This window comes from Manis pentadactyla, chromosome 3, assembly GCF_030020395.1.
Source record: "Manis pentadactyla isolate mManPen7 chromosome 3, mManPen7.hap1, whole genome shotgun sequence".
Lineage (NCBI taxonomy): Eukaryota > Metazoa > Chordata > Mammalia > Pholidota > Manidae > Manis > Manis pentadactyla.
Genome location: NC_080021.1, coordinates 170,564,137 through 170,581,462, shown reverse-complemented (window position 1 = coordinate 170,581,462; position 17,326 = coordinate 170,564,137). Strand labels below are relative to the sequence as shown.

At 33.2% G+C, this 17,326-nt stretch overlaps 1 protein-coding gene across 4 annotated transcripts in view; it reads right to left on the bottom strand.

Moving 5' to 3' along the window:
• CNTLN (centlein) overlaps positions 1-17,326 on the bottom strand; it is a 305,405-nt gene that overhangs the window by 87,586 nt on the left and 200,493 nt on the right. For all 4 annotated transcript variants that reach the window (XM_057498718.1, XM_057498720.1, XM_057498721.1 and 1 more), the window contains 2 exons: positions 11,033-11,124; positions 5,963-6,498 (listed from right to left, as the gene is read on the bottom strand). In XM_057498718.1, coding sequence (XP_057354701.1) covers positions 5,963-6,498; positions 11,033-11,124 — 628 coding nt within the window. The remainder of the gene's footprint in view (positions 1-5,962; positions 6,499-11,032; positions 11,125-17,326) is intronic.

The following is a 17,326-nucleotide window of genomic DNA, read 5'->3' as shown; positions in this document are numbered from 1 at the left end:
AAAAAATAAGAAGGGAAACCACTGGTCTGACTGTACTCATGATTAAAGCTGATATTTAGCTCCTAAGAGAAATGTTTTTAGGCCTTCTCCACTAAACTAAATGTATCCAAAAGGAAAGGAAAGCATTCCAACACATCGATAGGGATGACAGGCTTTGATATTACTAAGGTGGCAACCTAATTCTTTTGTGGAATTGAAAACAGCTATTAATGTTTTACAAATCTAGTCATAACAGGACCAGAGGTGTGATTCCAGAAACAATTTTTAAGACCAATTCCAAAACCTCCTCTATTTATCTCAAAATGCTTGCATATATTGGCCTTTGAAAACCAAAGTCCTTGGAGAAATTTCCATCCTGTTCTGTGTCTTTGAGATGTTCTACAAACTTAAAAAAGATAGTTCTTATCAGAAAGAGAACAAAAGGGAAAGGTTATTTGAAGTTTAGACAAATGAAAAATCATGTCTTCTCCATAAATATTAGTTTTAAAAAAAAGCTTTAGCCATCTGAACAAAAAACTTAACTCATTCCAACTGTTCTTATATAATAGGGAATTCTATGTTATCATCCCTATCTCATGGTGAAAAATTTAAGATCTCTGTGTCTGCTGATATACATATGTATGTTGTAGATATGTGATATTTTTCTACCTCAAGATGTTATTGTCAAAATTAATTTGTAAAAGAGCTCTATATGACTTAACAAAAATTAAGTACTTATACAAACTGAATTGTCAGAAATGTAACAGAAACTGACCCAAATGTTTTTTCAAGTTCACATGATTTGAGATAATCTCTGGTAAGTAAAAACTAGTTTTAGTTTGTTGGTTTAATTGAAATAGGTATATCTCTGGAATTATCAACACTGAATATAATGCAGATATATAACTTTTATTCTGCCTAGGTTTACTAGTCAAAAAAGTTCATGTTATGTCTCTTAAAATAACTTTTTAGCCCAGAAAGATAGCTTGGGATGATGGCCGACTTTGTCTAATGTCTCATGAAGTTTGCATGGGTTCATAATTGTTGGAACCAAATAATTTAGATAGATGTAAGTGAGACAGTAGATTTAGGTAAACTTTAAGCAATAATTATGTTTTATGGTGTATATACTTAAAAATAGTTTCCTAAATCTATCATAACTTGAAACTTTAAAGTTTTTCTAAGGTAAATTAAGTGATAAGAAATTCATTTGATATCTAGATCATTTCCAAATAACATAAAATAATGAAACATTAATTGGTGGACATAGGCTTATCTATTTTAGCCTCATATTATGCAGGAACTAAAGATATTTGGGTCTGTTAGTAAGCATGTTTTGTGACAAATTGAAAGATTTTACTATTAAAAAAGGGGGAGCATATGCTTCTAAAAATTACGAAATGTATTTATTAATTTAACTATCTAAAGAATGCTAATGTAATATGCAGTTCACAAGTGCTTACTTCTTAGTTTTCACTAGAAATTACGGCTTCTAAAGTTAAGAATTTTAATTAATATATTAGCTAAAACTACTAGAAATAGTAATGGAAACATCTCCATATGCAAGTATAATGGTCAACCTTAGTTCCTTCAACAAGAAAGTAGAATTTCAGATAAAAATGAAATTAGACTTCGAACAAAAATCAGAGTCCATATCTAATGTGAATTACCCTTCTCCACTCTCTTATGCACCCTTCTATCCCCAACCGCCTGTCCAGGACCCTCCAGAAGACCTCCGAATATCTGAACTCTTTGTTTAAAACCCCCTCTCTTGCAAATCTCTACAAAACCAGAAATATCAGTCCAGAAGCAATTCAAAACACTCTTATCTTTACGACTCCCCAGTCCTTATCTCCCCAGGACACGTTTTCAGTAAAAGAAGGGGCAAGGAATAAAAATACATTTTTGTTGAAGGAAAATAAAGTAAATTTGTCCCAAAATAAAACTGGTTATTTCAAAATGGGAAAGAGGAAACACAGGACAAAATGTGAAAACTGTAGAAAGTTTGTGAAAAGGAATATAGAAAGGAATTTTATGTATGGCAGGACCGGCTAAGATTAGAATGAAGTTAACTGAATGAATTAATTCTATTATCAAATGTAAGATGGCACAATTTTAGAATTTTGTTTTATTTCCTGTTAAAAGACATCTTCTTGCACTATTGGACTGCTCTTGGTAAGAGATGAAATGCTTTTACCTTCTAAAGTAATCTGCCTGGAAAGCAAAGATTATATCCTTTTATCAAAATAATTCCCTGTGCTTCATGTTATATTTATTATCAGGTCTTTGATTATTTAAGTGAACCTAGTCTTCTCAATATTAAAAAAAAAAAAGTTTCACTCAAAGCTATGTGCAGTTTTATATTTTCCTGTGAAGTGTTTGTCACTTTTGTTAAATAGAAAACTAGGCATTCTTTTCACTAGTGACTTGGGATCATGTTTAGTCAAGTGTACAAACCTTTTGCTATTTTTGATAAACTATCCCAAATCAAATTCTTCATGAAGTCTTTTTAACCTGGAAGACATTTTGGGATATTAAAGAAGATCCCTAAAACATTTTAAAAGAGTTGTTAACTAATTAGGCCTGGTTGGTACATTAAATTACATGGGAAGCATTGTCAAAGAAGTGACGCTAAACTTTCTTAGATTACATTTGTGTAGATACATGTTATTAATATGTATTCTAGAAATTGTATCATATTCCTTAAAATCTGATACATCCTGGCATAATGTTATCACTTGTCATTCTAGTTATTATCTTGAAGGGTTGTATGTCACAGAAATAACTGAATTTCCTTATCAACTGCATTATAGTAAATTCTCATCAGATTTTTACCCATGGCCATTTTTAAGCCTGTCCTTTATATAGAGTTATTGTTTTACTCTGATGCTTTTACAAAACTGTTTGCAAAAGAGCTTCTTCCTCAAAGAGACATGTGGAAAATACTCCAGAATGCAGGTTTTTCATAATATTAAGTAATCATAAAACTGAGCTGGGTAAGAATTTCCAGAACATGGAAAACTAGATTAAAGCAGAAAAAAATTAATAACATGGGATGAAATGAACTCATAGAATGATTATAATTACTGTGACATTTTTATTGCTGAGTTTTGAAATGGTTTGTTTTTACATACTTAAGGACATTTTTTCTTTTAAGCTAACTATGACTTACAGCAATTTGATAAAATATCTTTGCGAACAAGTGGAAACATTTATCTTTTTCCTCACACCTGATTCCTCCAAAAATTGGAAAATCTCAGTGAGTATTCTTATATTTCCAGGGTAATGTATTTATTTAATAAATTCAATAAGAATCTGTTCTTTGTAACAGAACCCAATTGAAAACACTGCTTATATTATCAAGGCTCTGAATGGAATGTCACACTTGAGAGGGACATGCATGGACTCAGAAATTACCAGATAGCTAAAGGAACAAGATGACTTTATACAGACAATAAAGGCCCTTGTAAAAACAGCCTGGTGCCTTGTTTATAGGGTTTCCAGCAGTTTTACCAGGTGAGTAAGGAAGTTCACTTCCTGGCAGGTATAGGAATCTCAAAATATTTTGGGAACCTTGAGAAAATAATTCAGCCAAATCTGTAAGTACTGCAGGCAAGTCTCTGGTTGACTTCATGGCCTTTCAAAAGTTCAGTCCGAGATTCCTTATGGAAAGTTCCAGCAAAGCAGATTAAAAAGGAGCCTATATGGTCAATCACTATTCTTGCTGCATTTATGTAAATAATCAGGCCAAGTTTATAGAGACTTATTTTGCAAACTGATTAGTCTTCATCTGTCTGCCTTTGGTGGAAATGAGGATGTTTTAGAAAGAAAAATTATGTTTCAGTAACATACTTTTGTGGATATTAGATTTAGTTCTGATTGACTGTCTTTGAGGATTTAATGTTTGCCTATAAACTGGACTAGATCCTGAATCCTTCTGGTTTCCTCAAATATCTGGCTATGACTTTCCAAACTAATACCCTCATTTTCTCCCATCCTTTTGACTTGGAATCATTAAGAACTAAAGCTACCCTTTTTCTTGAAGCCTCAAAACCAAAGCTAGATGACTTGATATAGAAGTCAGAAAAACTGTCACAACAGCTCATGTTTAGACAATTTTTATGCCTGTTACTATGTGGGCTACTCAGAAAGTTTACTAGAATACCTGAAGATGTTTCGACCCCTACATCTATAGATCACTTCTCTCACTTGGCTGCCCTTGAAACTCAGACTGGGTTTATAATCTACTCCTCTCAACAACCTTTGTTTTTGTATCTACAGAAACAGCTTAAAAATATCTGATTTCTTGCATAGTATAGGCCTACTCTGTGAGCTCAATTACAAGACCCACCTCCTTAAATAAGAGACAATTGTAAATCAAACTGACCTATTCTCAGGACTGAGAGACTGGTCCAAAAGAATATAGAGTGATCTGTCAACTTAGCTTCTGGACTCTGAAACTTCTTGGGGAAATTTAAAAGATGGAACTGTTGGGGGTGCAGAATTTGCCATCCAAAGTATGCTTCTTTGGCATAAGGATTATTTTAGGCTGATTATTTTTACAAAACTGCAAACACAGGAGAGGCTCTGAAAACCATATAGAAGTTATTCTTTTGTAAGACATTTACCTGTATAAGGGAAATCTCCAATTGTAAGGGTGTCTTCCTCTCTGTACCAGAAGAAAGGGATGACTCTAAAATCCTACTTTCATCACTGGAGAAGGCAAACACTTGCCTCTGCATAACAACATTACCCTTGTTTACAGTGCTTTTCCTGATAACCTTCCAAACTGACTCTTTTGTCTTTAGCTGAATAAGGTATTTAAGATGATAGCTTTGGCCATTTAGGGGCATTGCTCAGTTTTCCTGAGTCTCTCCCATATACCTAAGAGGTATAAATGTTCTTATACTTTTTTTCATTTTCTTCTGTTAACCTGTCATATCAATTTAATTATTAGACAAACCAAAGAACCTAGAAAGGAACAACATAGAAGGGAAGAAAGGAAAACTTTCCTGCCCCTACACGATCCAGAGATGTCCCAATCTAAAACAGACCACTACTGGAGGTTTTTTTTAAACTTGGAAAAACAAAAGCAAATACATGCCATTGTAAAACAAGACATAATTATGAAAAACCGTTCAATTTGTCTGTTAGCAATTCTGGCAACACATTGATTTTACTTGATTTCCCCTTCCCTATTATCTAGGTATAAAACAATGTGTTCTACTATCCATTTGCCTTTGATGTTTTACTGATGTGCTTCAAGTGCATATATGAATATATATCCAAGGGTAAGGTAAGAAATATTATAGATTTTTAGTATTCCTGTTGTTGTTCACTAGGGGTTATATAACTTAAGACTAGGAATTTGTAGAGTTTTAACTTTAAGGAACTAATTTTTAACCACCATTCAATTAAAATTAGTACAATGACTTTGCTTAATACATACATGAAATAATTAGTGAAGATGGTTCTTAATTTAAAGGATGTTAAACAGCTTGTAGACATCTGGTAACAAGCTGAAACGGGTCATTCAAAATTTATCTAACTAAATTAAAGGAGAAAAATGTTTCTCCTCCCAGGTTGGCATGTCACAAGATAACTAAACCGACTTAGTAGGCTTGCCTGGGAATCCTTAGCTGTCAGTGGTGAATATGCAAAGGGCCAGCAAATTAAATCAACCTGCCAAACTGTCAATTTTAAGCCTCATGACTGCATGAAAATAGCATCACTGGAAGAAATCAAGCATTGCCTTCTTTTGGGTTTCCTGGCACCTAGTCAAATACTCATGCAGTTGTGGCTAATTTTACATGCAAATTTCAGTCAATAAGCTCAGAACAAGACCTCCCAAGATATTTCAAAAGATCTGACAGTATTTTTTCTGAATACCAAATCGACAGTAGTTGAAATTCAATCTCCATTTGCTGGTGCTTTACATATGCACAGTGTCCCCACCACAGAGCTAAGTTAATGAGAGCTTTACCTGCTTTCACTCACACTCTCCCAGCCGTCCTTGCTGAGGTTCTCAAACACATTGCTCATAACCTTGATGGAGTGATTGAGAACAGTACGGTAACGACCCACAGAGCACTTTTTCTTGGCAGCTTTAAATTTAACCTTGGTAGTGGTTGTCTTACAATTATATTGTCCAGATCTCACTTCTGTGGTGGCCATCTCAGATTTAGTTTTGTCTGCTGAATGCTGCAGTTTCTCCATTGAATTCATCTGCTCTTCATTTTCATTTCTCAATCCATTAGCTTCTCCCAAGTGTCTCCTCAGGGAAGTGACTTCTCTCTCCAGCTCATTGATTTTTACTTGAAGTTCAGCTTTGTCTTTTTCTACATCTTTACTCCCTTTTTGTAGTTGCTCTAGCACTTTCTCTCTGTTCTCTGCATCTTCTTGCTGCTGTTGTAAAAGGGATTTCAGGAAATCATTTTCTTCCATTAATTTTTTATTCCCTTCTTTTAATTTTCTCGATCTTTTCTCAAAAGATTTTAGCTGATTTTCCAATTCAATGATCTAAACAAAAGAGTTTATTTTGTTTAAAGTCTAATACTATAATCTACTGTATTTTTATTATCATTTCTAACTTGTAAAAATAAAATTACACTTAGCACAAGGACAAAATAAATCTACAGTACTTAATTTCTAAATAATTCTAAGGTGGTATAGAGAATACATTCTAAAATGCAATAATACAGCTGTTGTATAAAGGACAGATGGTAAAAGAAGTTAAAATTCTACATAAAGTGACACAGAACTAAGTATGCTAACATACTACAGAGTTTTCTGAGATAAATACTTTGGCTACATAGTGTATTCACTGCAAAAAAAATATTTTCAGAGAAAAACAAGTTACATAAAAAGTCTAAAAACAGGTATATAAAGAAATTTTAATAAAATAACATTTTACTTCAATATTTAACAATCATATGAAAACCTGATGACCCAAATACAAAATAACCTACTGAGGCTGATTTTTTCTAAGTTAGATTTTTCTCTAAGTTAGTAGTCATAAGGCCCTTAGTTTATACAATTAAGGAACATTTTACCAAAAAAGTCTAACAACTGTAAATTATAACTTTTCAAGGTTGCATATGAATTATTTTTTTCATTTATTTCAATAAACAATATTCATGTTGTAAGACAGAAATGATAACATACAATTTCTGACCTTCAGACATTTCAAAAACTATTTAGAAAGAAAGACACTTGCATAAATAAATCTAAAAATAATCTCTAAGTGCTATAAGTCTGGGCAAAAAGTAAAGAGCAATTAATTCTAAGCCAACAGTTCAAAAATTTCAAGGAATAATTTATTTTTATTTAAATCTTAAAAAATAATAACTACTGTTTGTAACAAGTTACTATTTATAGAATAGTTTCATAAACATAATCTCTTCTCATCATCTCAAAAATATGTGAGGTAAGCAGACCCAATAATTACATGCCCAGAAGAGGAAACGGAGGCTCTGAAAACTTACACAGAGGTAAACATTTCCTGCTTTGAACTGGAATTCAAATTCAGAATTTTCATATCCTCCCTCTATTCCACAAGCCATATGGGGAGGGAGAGTTAACCAGATATAAATGTAAAATGAATAAAGAACTGAAGTCAACCAAGAAAACTAAATGATAGTTCTTCAAAAGAGAAAACATATTTGATGTATTGACAACCAATGATTTAAAGTAACAGTCGAGAAATACGCAAGATGAAATTTATAAATATTCCTAACACTTTCCGGTTTATTGGACTTTACTTATTATGGTGAATATATAAGTTGTTTCCTAAACATTAGTTTCAGTCATCTCTGTGTTACCTATCCTTTTGTACCTCCTATCTTCTTACAAGTTCAATCACCTTCAGTTAATTCAACAGTCATTTAAATTATTGGTTATCTTGTCCTGGTATATAGATATTTCCAAATACAATATGAAGAATCTCATCTAATTTTAATTTCTTTTTTGCACAGTATGATACACTATTGGACCTATGTCTTTATAGGGCTTACTCCTGACTGGGATAGAAGTAATGAGAGTTTGTACCAGACTATTGTAGACATCTCTGTACTTCTGCAAAACAAATTCTATTGTGCCTTCTCAACGCAAATACATAATTGGAGAGTCTGGACAAAAAATACAGACGTTCAAAAATACATACTCTGGCTTAAACTTTCTTATTTTTTCCAAATCACTTTATCTCCAAATTTTATTCTCCATTTAGTGAAAAATATTACAAACAAATAATATCACCTTTTTGAATAATCTCTCCTGTTTCTCAGTGGTTTTAAATCACTGCCCAAAACAGTATTCATCCAAAATAAAATTCATCTCATAACAATGTAAAATGTCAATACATTACTTGATGATTTAATCAATTTTGGAGGTGGACACAATTCATCCAATGACAGCTTTGCATAAACATATTTTAAAATATTTTAGCACATTAGTTTTCCAGGGTGGAGTGAGTAGAATATTTTTTTTTTAAAGTATTTTTAAAAAGGCATTTTGTGCAAATAAACAATTACATTTTTTTAAGTTCAATTTGACAGTGGTGATATAAAATTATCAACAGAAGCAATATGGTTTAGAGGAAATTGAATTTTGGTCTGGTATAGATCTTACAACTCTGGCTGCTTTACCTGATAAAATATGTAACCTATTTTACATTTAGTTTCCTCATCTGTGAAATAACACCTATCTTACAGGTTCTAAGTATTAAACATGATCATATACCACAATTCCTGGTGGACAGAAAGTTCTAAACAGTTTATCATTATCATCATCATCATCTCTTTTGCTATTAATAAAATTACATGAACTGAAATATAATTACTTGTACTAAATATTGTTGAATTAGCATTAAATCAAGTATATTTTTTATTAAAATATAACATGCTATAAACAAATGTAACAAACATCCTAAATATGAGATTTTAATTCTGGAAATAAGTGTTATTTTCTTGACTAAAATCCATTTAAAGTTTGGGTATAACTTACCGATGGAAAAATGCCTGTTTAAAGTTTGTTTTGTCTAAAATGGTTAAGTTTGTTAACTGCCTAATGTGAATCTATTTTCAATCTTAAGAAGTGGTCAAAGTTGTTTGCATTTAGATTTGAAGTGGAGGACAAATAACAAAACAGTAATACTACTTTAAAGACTTTAAAAAGGGAAAGTCCATAGCATGTATTAAAGTGTTATTCCAGGTATACTCTCAAAAATTGTCACTGAACTGATTTTAAGCTTCCAAAATCAGAAAGGAAAATTTCAATATATATTTGAGAATAAAAGTTCAGGGAAATGTTAAAGACATTTGGTGTGTGCACTACAAATCAGCTCAAGTCCATACTTTCCCTCCAGTACTGAAATTTAAGTCATTTATGAAAAAGATGGCTCCTTTCAAAACTGAAACAAAACATTTGACTTTGTGAAATATCTGAGTTACTTTGCTAGGGCTGCCATAACAAAGTACCACAGACTAAGTAGTCTAAACCCTAATAACTTCATTTGAACTTAACTCTTTAAAGACCCCCATCTGCAAATACAGTCACATTCTGAGATACTGGAGATTAGAACTTTTGCCATAATAATTTTGGAGGGGGATACAATTCATCCAATGACAGTGTAATATGTTAATACATTATTTACAAAATAATCTAATATGTTTCATTTCTAATATGCAAACAAATATTGTTTCCACGTTGTTACTCTTTTAAACCTATTTTGAATGAGTTTTATATTCATTCTTTTAAAGTAAGGAAATTCATCCTAAAAGGGGTGAAATCATGACTCACTCAACTGCATTAGGTTAATATTAAAAATTTGTGACAAATGAGTATATTAATTTGACATACAGTCCAACAAAACCAGTTGCTGCTGTTAGTAGCAGTCATATATGGCAGTTGGAGTGAAATAATGGACATCTTCAGGGTTTCTACCCTAAGGCAGTAGTAAGTAGTAGCGTACTGTTACATATCCATAGAGATAAAAATTATACAAAACCTGGCAAACAAAAATATTGTTCTGAAACAAAGATGATAAGCTAATATAAACTGTGTGACATTCTAGCTGATCGTACATATTTTATTTCAATTAACTCATTTTACCTTTAAGGTAAGTGAACATAAGCATTTTCTTGTTCTGTATATCATTATGTTAACCTGATAGTGTTACTCAGTAATAATGAGAAGGCAGCCTTTGTTACCTCACCATATGGCAAATGCTAAAAGCGTAAGAAATCACATCATATGCTGAATATCACTAGGTTTCCTACAAGTCAATTCACAATTGAAAGAAATGTGAGTAGCTACATTAATATTTTTGTTTATACATTTTGCATTTTCAGCTTTATCTAAATCTCCAGTGTAGCCAAATGACAACCAGGTATAGAATAAACTTACAGAAAGAATATTCTCTTTAAAACAGTAACAAAAAGTGCTAGCATGCAACCAAGTCCACTTAATTGAACATTTACATACAAAACTATAAGTATAAAATGTTAAGGTTTTTAAATACTATTTTGCTATTAATAACAGGCATAATGTAAAATGACTATAGGGTTTACATGAGTGGTTCTATGAAACACAAAGAACTGTACATATGGGCATAAATATTTATCTAAAATGAAATAAACCACGTTTACTTTCAAGTTTAAGATTATAATTATAAACATATTACCAGTTTGCTGTGAAGCTAAAACTACGCTCAGTTTTAGTTCAAATATTGTAAATCTGTACCTCATCATGTCCAATTTTAAAGTTAAACTGCTAATAAGCACATGTAACATAAATTTTCATACTTTCGACTGCCATTCTCTTCATTTCATCTTTGAAAATATTTTTAATCTATGTCAACAGAAACAAAGTGCTTCCACATTTATTTAACTAATATTGATTCTGTTAACCCATTTTGGCAAGTCAATGGTTTTGAATTATGAATTTAAATAAAGGATTCACACAGGTTTAAGTTCAGAGCGCTCTTTTTAAAATATAATCTTTTATGTTAAAATTCAGGTTTAGCTTGTTCAGCTCAATATCTTAAAGATTAGACTACCTTCTGCAATGTCTGTTCCGACATTTCTTTCCCATTCTTGTCTGGAGTACTCTTCTTGACCTCATCATCTTCACCGTAACTGAAGAGTTGTTCTGGTAAACAATAAATAATACATAATGGTACCCCATATACTGCTGAAACACTGTCCTGTCATCTTAAGAGCAAGGGTTCTATGGCTTCTCAATAATGAATAATTTAGTCCTTTTTATTATCAAATATTTGGCTATTAACTGAATGGTGACCTTTTTCAAGATTTTCAGTCACAGAATTATGAATCTTTGTAGTGTCTTTTTTTTTTCAGTATAAGATTTCAAAGGTACAACAGATCTGCAGGTTAACAATGCTGTACTTTTAAGCCTATTTTCATTCTTTTGTAGACTATTCCCCCTTTGCCTTAAAAGCAGAATTCATTGCCTTCTTATCTACAGTCACTACTAGTTTTGTTCTGTGGATCTTGTTCCCTGCCAGGAGGATCAGAATGACGGCTGAACAGCAAACACTAACAGAATTAGGGTGGACTGAAACTGTAACACCTCCTACCACTACCTTTTTTTCAATTAAAAGTTCATGCACTGGGCAGAGTAAGCCATAAAAATCACATTTCCAGAAAAACTGTGACATTATAACAAATGGAAACCCAGGTTATGAGTTAAGTTGTTTGTACAAATCATTCCTACACTGGCCATGCATTTGGCTACCACTTTTAAAACAAGCAAAAATGTACATGCTCACTGAATAGATAAAAAAACAAGACCCATCTATATGCTGCTTACAAGAGATTCACCTCAAACCCAAAGACATGCACAGACTAAAAGTCAAGGGATGGAAAAAGATATTTCATGCAAACAATAGGGAGAAAAAAGCAGGTGTTGCAGTACTAGTATCAGACAAAATAGACTTCAAAACAAAGAAAGTAACAAGAGATAAAGAAGGACATTACATAATGATACAGGGCTCAGTCCAACAAGAGGATATAACCATTATAAATATATATGCACCCAACACAGGAGCACCAGCATTTGTGAAACAAATACTAACAGAACTAAAGGAGGAAATAGACTGCAATGCATTCATTTTAGGAGACTTCAACACACCATTCACTCCAAAGGACAGACCCACCAGACAGAAAATAAGTAAGGACACAGAGGCACTGAACAACACACTAGAAGAGATGGACCTAATAGACATCTACAGAACTCTACACCCAAAAGCAACAGGATACACATTCTTCTCAAGTGCACATGGAACATTCTCCAGAATAGACCACATACTAGTCCACAAAAAGAGCCTCAGTAAATTAAAAAAGATTGAAATCCTACCAATCAACTTTTCAGACCACAAAGGTATAAAACTAGAAATAAATTGTACCAAGAAAGCAAAAAGGCTCACAAACACATGGAGGCTTAACAACACGCTTCTGAATAGTCAATGGATCAATGACCAAATTAAAATGGAGATCCAGCAATATATGGAAATAAATGACAACAACAACACAAAGCCCCAACTACTGTGGGACGCAGCGAAAGCAGTCTTAAGAGGAAAGTATATAGCAATCCAGGCATATTTAAAGAAGGAAGAACAAACTCAAATGAATAGTCTAACGTCACAGTTATCAAAATTGGAAAAAGAACAGATGAGGCCTAAAGTCAGCAGAAGGAGGGACATAATAAAGATCAGAGAAGAAATAAACAAAATTGAGAAAAATAAAACAAGAGAAAAAAATCAGTGAAACCAAGAGCTGGTTCTTTGAGAAAATAAATAAAATAGATAAGCCTCTGGCCAGACTTATTAAGAGAAAAAGAGAATCAACACACATAAACAGAATCAGAAATGAGAAAGGAAACATCACGACGGACCTAACAGAAATACAAAGAATTATTAGAGAGTACTATGAAAACCTATATGCTAAGAAGCTGGTAAACCTAGAAGAAATAGACAACTTCCTAGAAAAATACAACCTTCCAAGACAGACCAAGGAAGAAACACAAAATCTAAACAAACCAATTACCAGCAAAGAAATTGAGGAGGTAATCAAAAAACTACCCAAGAACAAAACCCCTGGGTCAGATGGATTTACCTTGGAATTTTATCAGACATACAGAGAAGATATAATACCCATTCTCCTTAAAGTTTTCCAAAAAATAGAAGAGGAGGGAATACTCCCAAACTCATTATATGAAGCCAACATCACCCTAATACCAAAACCAGGCAAAGACCCCACCAAAAAAGAAAATTACAGACCAATATCCCTGATGAATGTAGATGCAAAAATACTCAATAAAATATTAGCAAACCGAATTCAAAAATATATCAAAAGGATCATACACCACGACCAAGTGGGATTCATCCCAGGGATGCAAGGATGGTACAACATTCAAAAATCCATCAACATCATCCACCACATCAAGAAAAAGAAAGACAAAAACCACATGATCATCTCCATAGATGCTGAAAAAGCATTCAACAAAATTCAACATCCATTCATGATAAAAACTCTCAGCAAAATGGGTATAGAGGGCAAGTACCTCAACATAATAAAGGCCATATACAATAAACCCACAGCCAACATCATACATAACAGTGAAAAGCTGAAAGCTTTTCCTCTGAGATCGGGAACAAAACAGGGATGCCCACTCTCCCCACTGTTATTCAACATAGTACTGGAGGTCCTAGCCATGGCAATTAGATAAAACAAAGAAACACAAGGAATCCAGATTGGTAAAGAAGTAGTTAAACTGTCACTATTTGCAGATGACATGATATTGTACATTAAAAACCCTAAAGACTCCACTCCGAAACTACTAGAGCTAATATTGGAATTCTTCAAAGTTGCAGGATACAAAATCAACACACAGAAATCAGTGGCTTTCCTATACACTAACAATAAACTAATAGAAAGAGAAATCAGGAAGACAATTCCATTCACAATAGCATCAAAAAGAATAAAATACCTAGGAATAAACCTAACCAAAGAAGTGAAAGACCTATACCCTGAAAACTATAAGACACTCTTAAGAGAAGTTAAAGAGGACACTAACGAATGGAAACTCATCCCATGCTCTTGGCTAGGAAGAATTAATATCGTCAAAATGGCCATCCTGCCCAAAGCAATATACAGATTTGATGCAATCCCTATCAAATTACCAACAACATTCTTCAACGAACTGGAACAAATAGTTCAAAAATTCATATGGAAACACCAAAGACCCCGAATAGCCAAAGCAATCCTGAGAAAGAAAAATAAAGTGGTGGGGATCTCACTCCCTAACTTCAAGCTATACTACAAAGCCATAGAAATCAAGACAATTTGGTACTGGCATAAGAACAGAGCCACAGACCAGTGGAACAGATTAGAGACTACAGACATTAACCCAAACATATATGGTCAATTAATATTCGATAAAAGAGCTATGGACATACAATGGGGAAATGACAGTCTCTTCAACAGATGGTGCTGGCAGAACTGGACAGCTACATGTAAGAGAATGAAACTGGATCACTGTCTAACCCCATACACAAAAGTAAATTCAAAATGGATCAAAGACCTGAATGTAAGTCATGAAACCATAAAACTCTTAGAAAAAAACATAGGCAAAAATCTCTTGGGTGTGAATATTAGTGACTTCTTCATGAATATATCTCCCCGGGCAAGAAAAACAAAAGCAAAAATGAACAAGTGGGACTATATCAAGCTGAAAAGCTTCTGTATAGCAAAGAACACCATCAAATGAACAAAAAGGTACTCTACAGTATGGGAGAATATTTTCGTAAATGACAGATCCGATAAAGGCTTGACATCCAAAATATATAAAGAGCTCACGCTCCTCAACAAACAAAAAGCAAATAATCCAATTAAAAAATGGGCAGAGGAGCTGAACAGTTCTCCAAAGAAGAAATTCAGATGGCCAACAGACACATGAAAAGATGCTTCACATCGCTAGTTATCAGAGAAATGCAAATTAAAACCACAATGAGATATCACCTCACACCAGCAAGGATGGCCACCATCCAAAAGACAAACAACAACAAATGTTGGCAAGGTTGCGGAGAAAGGCGAACCCTCCTACACTGCTGGTGGGAATGTAAATTAGTTCAACCATTGTGGAAAGCAATATGGAGGTTCCTCAAAATGCTCAAAATAGACTTACCATTTGACCCAGGAATTCCACTTCTAGGAATTTACCCTAAGGATGCAGCACTCCAGTTTGAAAAAGACAGATGCACCCCTATGTTTATCGCAGCACTATTTAAAATAGCCAAGAATTGAAGCAACCTAAGTGTCCATCAGTAGATGAATGGATAAAGAAGATGTGGTATATATACACAATAGAATATTACTCAGTCATAAGAAGAAAACAAATCCTACCATTTGCAACAACATGGATGGAGCTAGAGGGTATTATGCTCAGTGAAATAAGCCAAGCGGAGAAAGACAAATACCAAATTATTTCACTCATATCTGGAGTATAAGAACAAAAGAAAAACTGAAGGAACAAAACAGAAGCTGAATCACAGACCCCAAGAATGTACCAACAGTTACCAAAGGGAAATGGACTGGGGAGAATGGGAGGGTAGGGAGGGATAAGGGCAGGGAAGAAGTAAGGGGGTATTATGATTAGCATGTATAATGTCGGGGGTGGGGGAAAGGGGAGGGCTTTGCAACACAGAGAAGACAAGTAGTGATTCTACAACATTTTACTATACTGATAGACAGTGACTATAATGGGGTTTGTCGGGGGGACTTGAGGTAGGGAAGAGCCTAGTAAACATAATGTTCTTCAAAAAAATTTTAAAAATTAAAAAAAAAAATGTACATGCAACATATCAACATTAAAGGAAAAAAAATCATGAAACCTCAGTTAATATTATGAAAACTTAAATACATTAAAACCTATATATATTTTCTTACCAGATATATAACTGTGACAAATTCAACTATTATTTACTTACTGAATTATTTTTAGGATACAGTATTTCTTAAGAATCAAAAAGGGGGCAAAAAATACATAAAGCTAAAAGGATACAGATCTGTGCTGAACTGAGATGATTTTGCTCTAAAGTATGCTTGGCTGCTGTAGGTCAGTGTAAAACTTTGATTTATCAACAAAGGAAAAAGAAAACAATATTATTCTCTGTAGAATAGAAAGCCTCTTGGTATAAACAGTGACTAACAAGTTTGTTAGAGTGAATTAGGCATTTCTTTTGTCTTTGAAACATGACATATCCAATTAAGACTTCTGTACTCATGAAATAAATAGAACACTATCCTAAGGATAATAAATGCCAGAATAGGTAGAATTTGCCACCTGGGGAATATGTACCTTTACCTTGATAATAACCTATTGGTTCCCAAGTTTATTTTTCTAGTCCCCTAACACCATGTTGCTGAATTCATTTACAACACTCTTTCAGCAATGTAGAAATGATATGCAAATATAATTCATCTGTTCTAGTCATTTAAATATCTGCTACAGTTCAAATGAAATATTTACTCTTAAAAAATAAGAAGAAAATAGTTTCATACTCAAAGAGCAGTGAGTGCTAAAAAAATAACTAAATAACTCCCATAAAATAAATGCTGAAGACTATAAAAATAAATGACTGCTTTTGTACCTTGTGTGCAAGGCCCACTTGTGGACTGGTTGACCACGTTCACTTGTAATTTTCTGCTGAAAACTTTCTCACCTTCACAGGTTTTATAGAGAATACTCAAGTAGCCAGGCCCAGGCCATGGAAAGGAATGATCCAATTCTCTTCCCCTTGATTCTCTTCCCCTTCGAGGATCTCAGGATTTGGGAAATAAACCAAGCGTACCTACTCAGAAATACGCACTTCTATTTATGTCCTATGGATTTGTATGGGCACATGCGTTACCTTACTGGAGATTTATTTTTAATATTTTAGTTTTAAATGCTTAACTTTTATTTTTACTACTATAAAAATTCATTCTGATTCATATTCTTTCTCAGGATTTCTTCTTTTCACTTTTTCTTTTTAAGCTTTACTTGTTAATAGTTGTTTAAACTTTTTCTATCTTATGTGTGTTCTTTTCTCTTAATTCTCTTGGATTACATTAACAAATCAATCTAAATTATTCTGCAACTTTTTCTTCTTTTAGCTATTTTAACAAATTATTTTTTTAATCTGTTCTTAAAAGGAACTGCAGAATATGCTACCGCAAAATATGCCAGTTTGGTATATTGATTATTTTGAGCTGTTCATACTTGAAAAGCAGCAAATGCTAGGTAAGATGGGCTTTCTCTGAACTCCTCTTTTCTGCCTAAAAATCCCCCA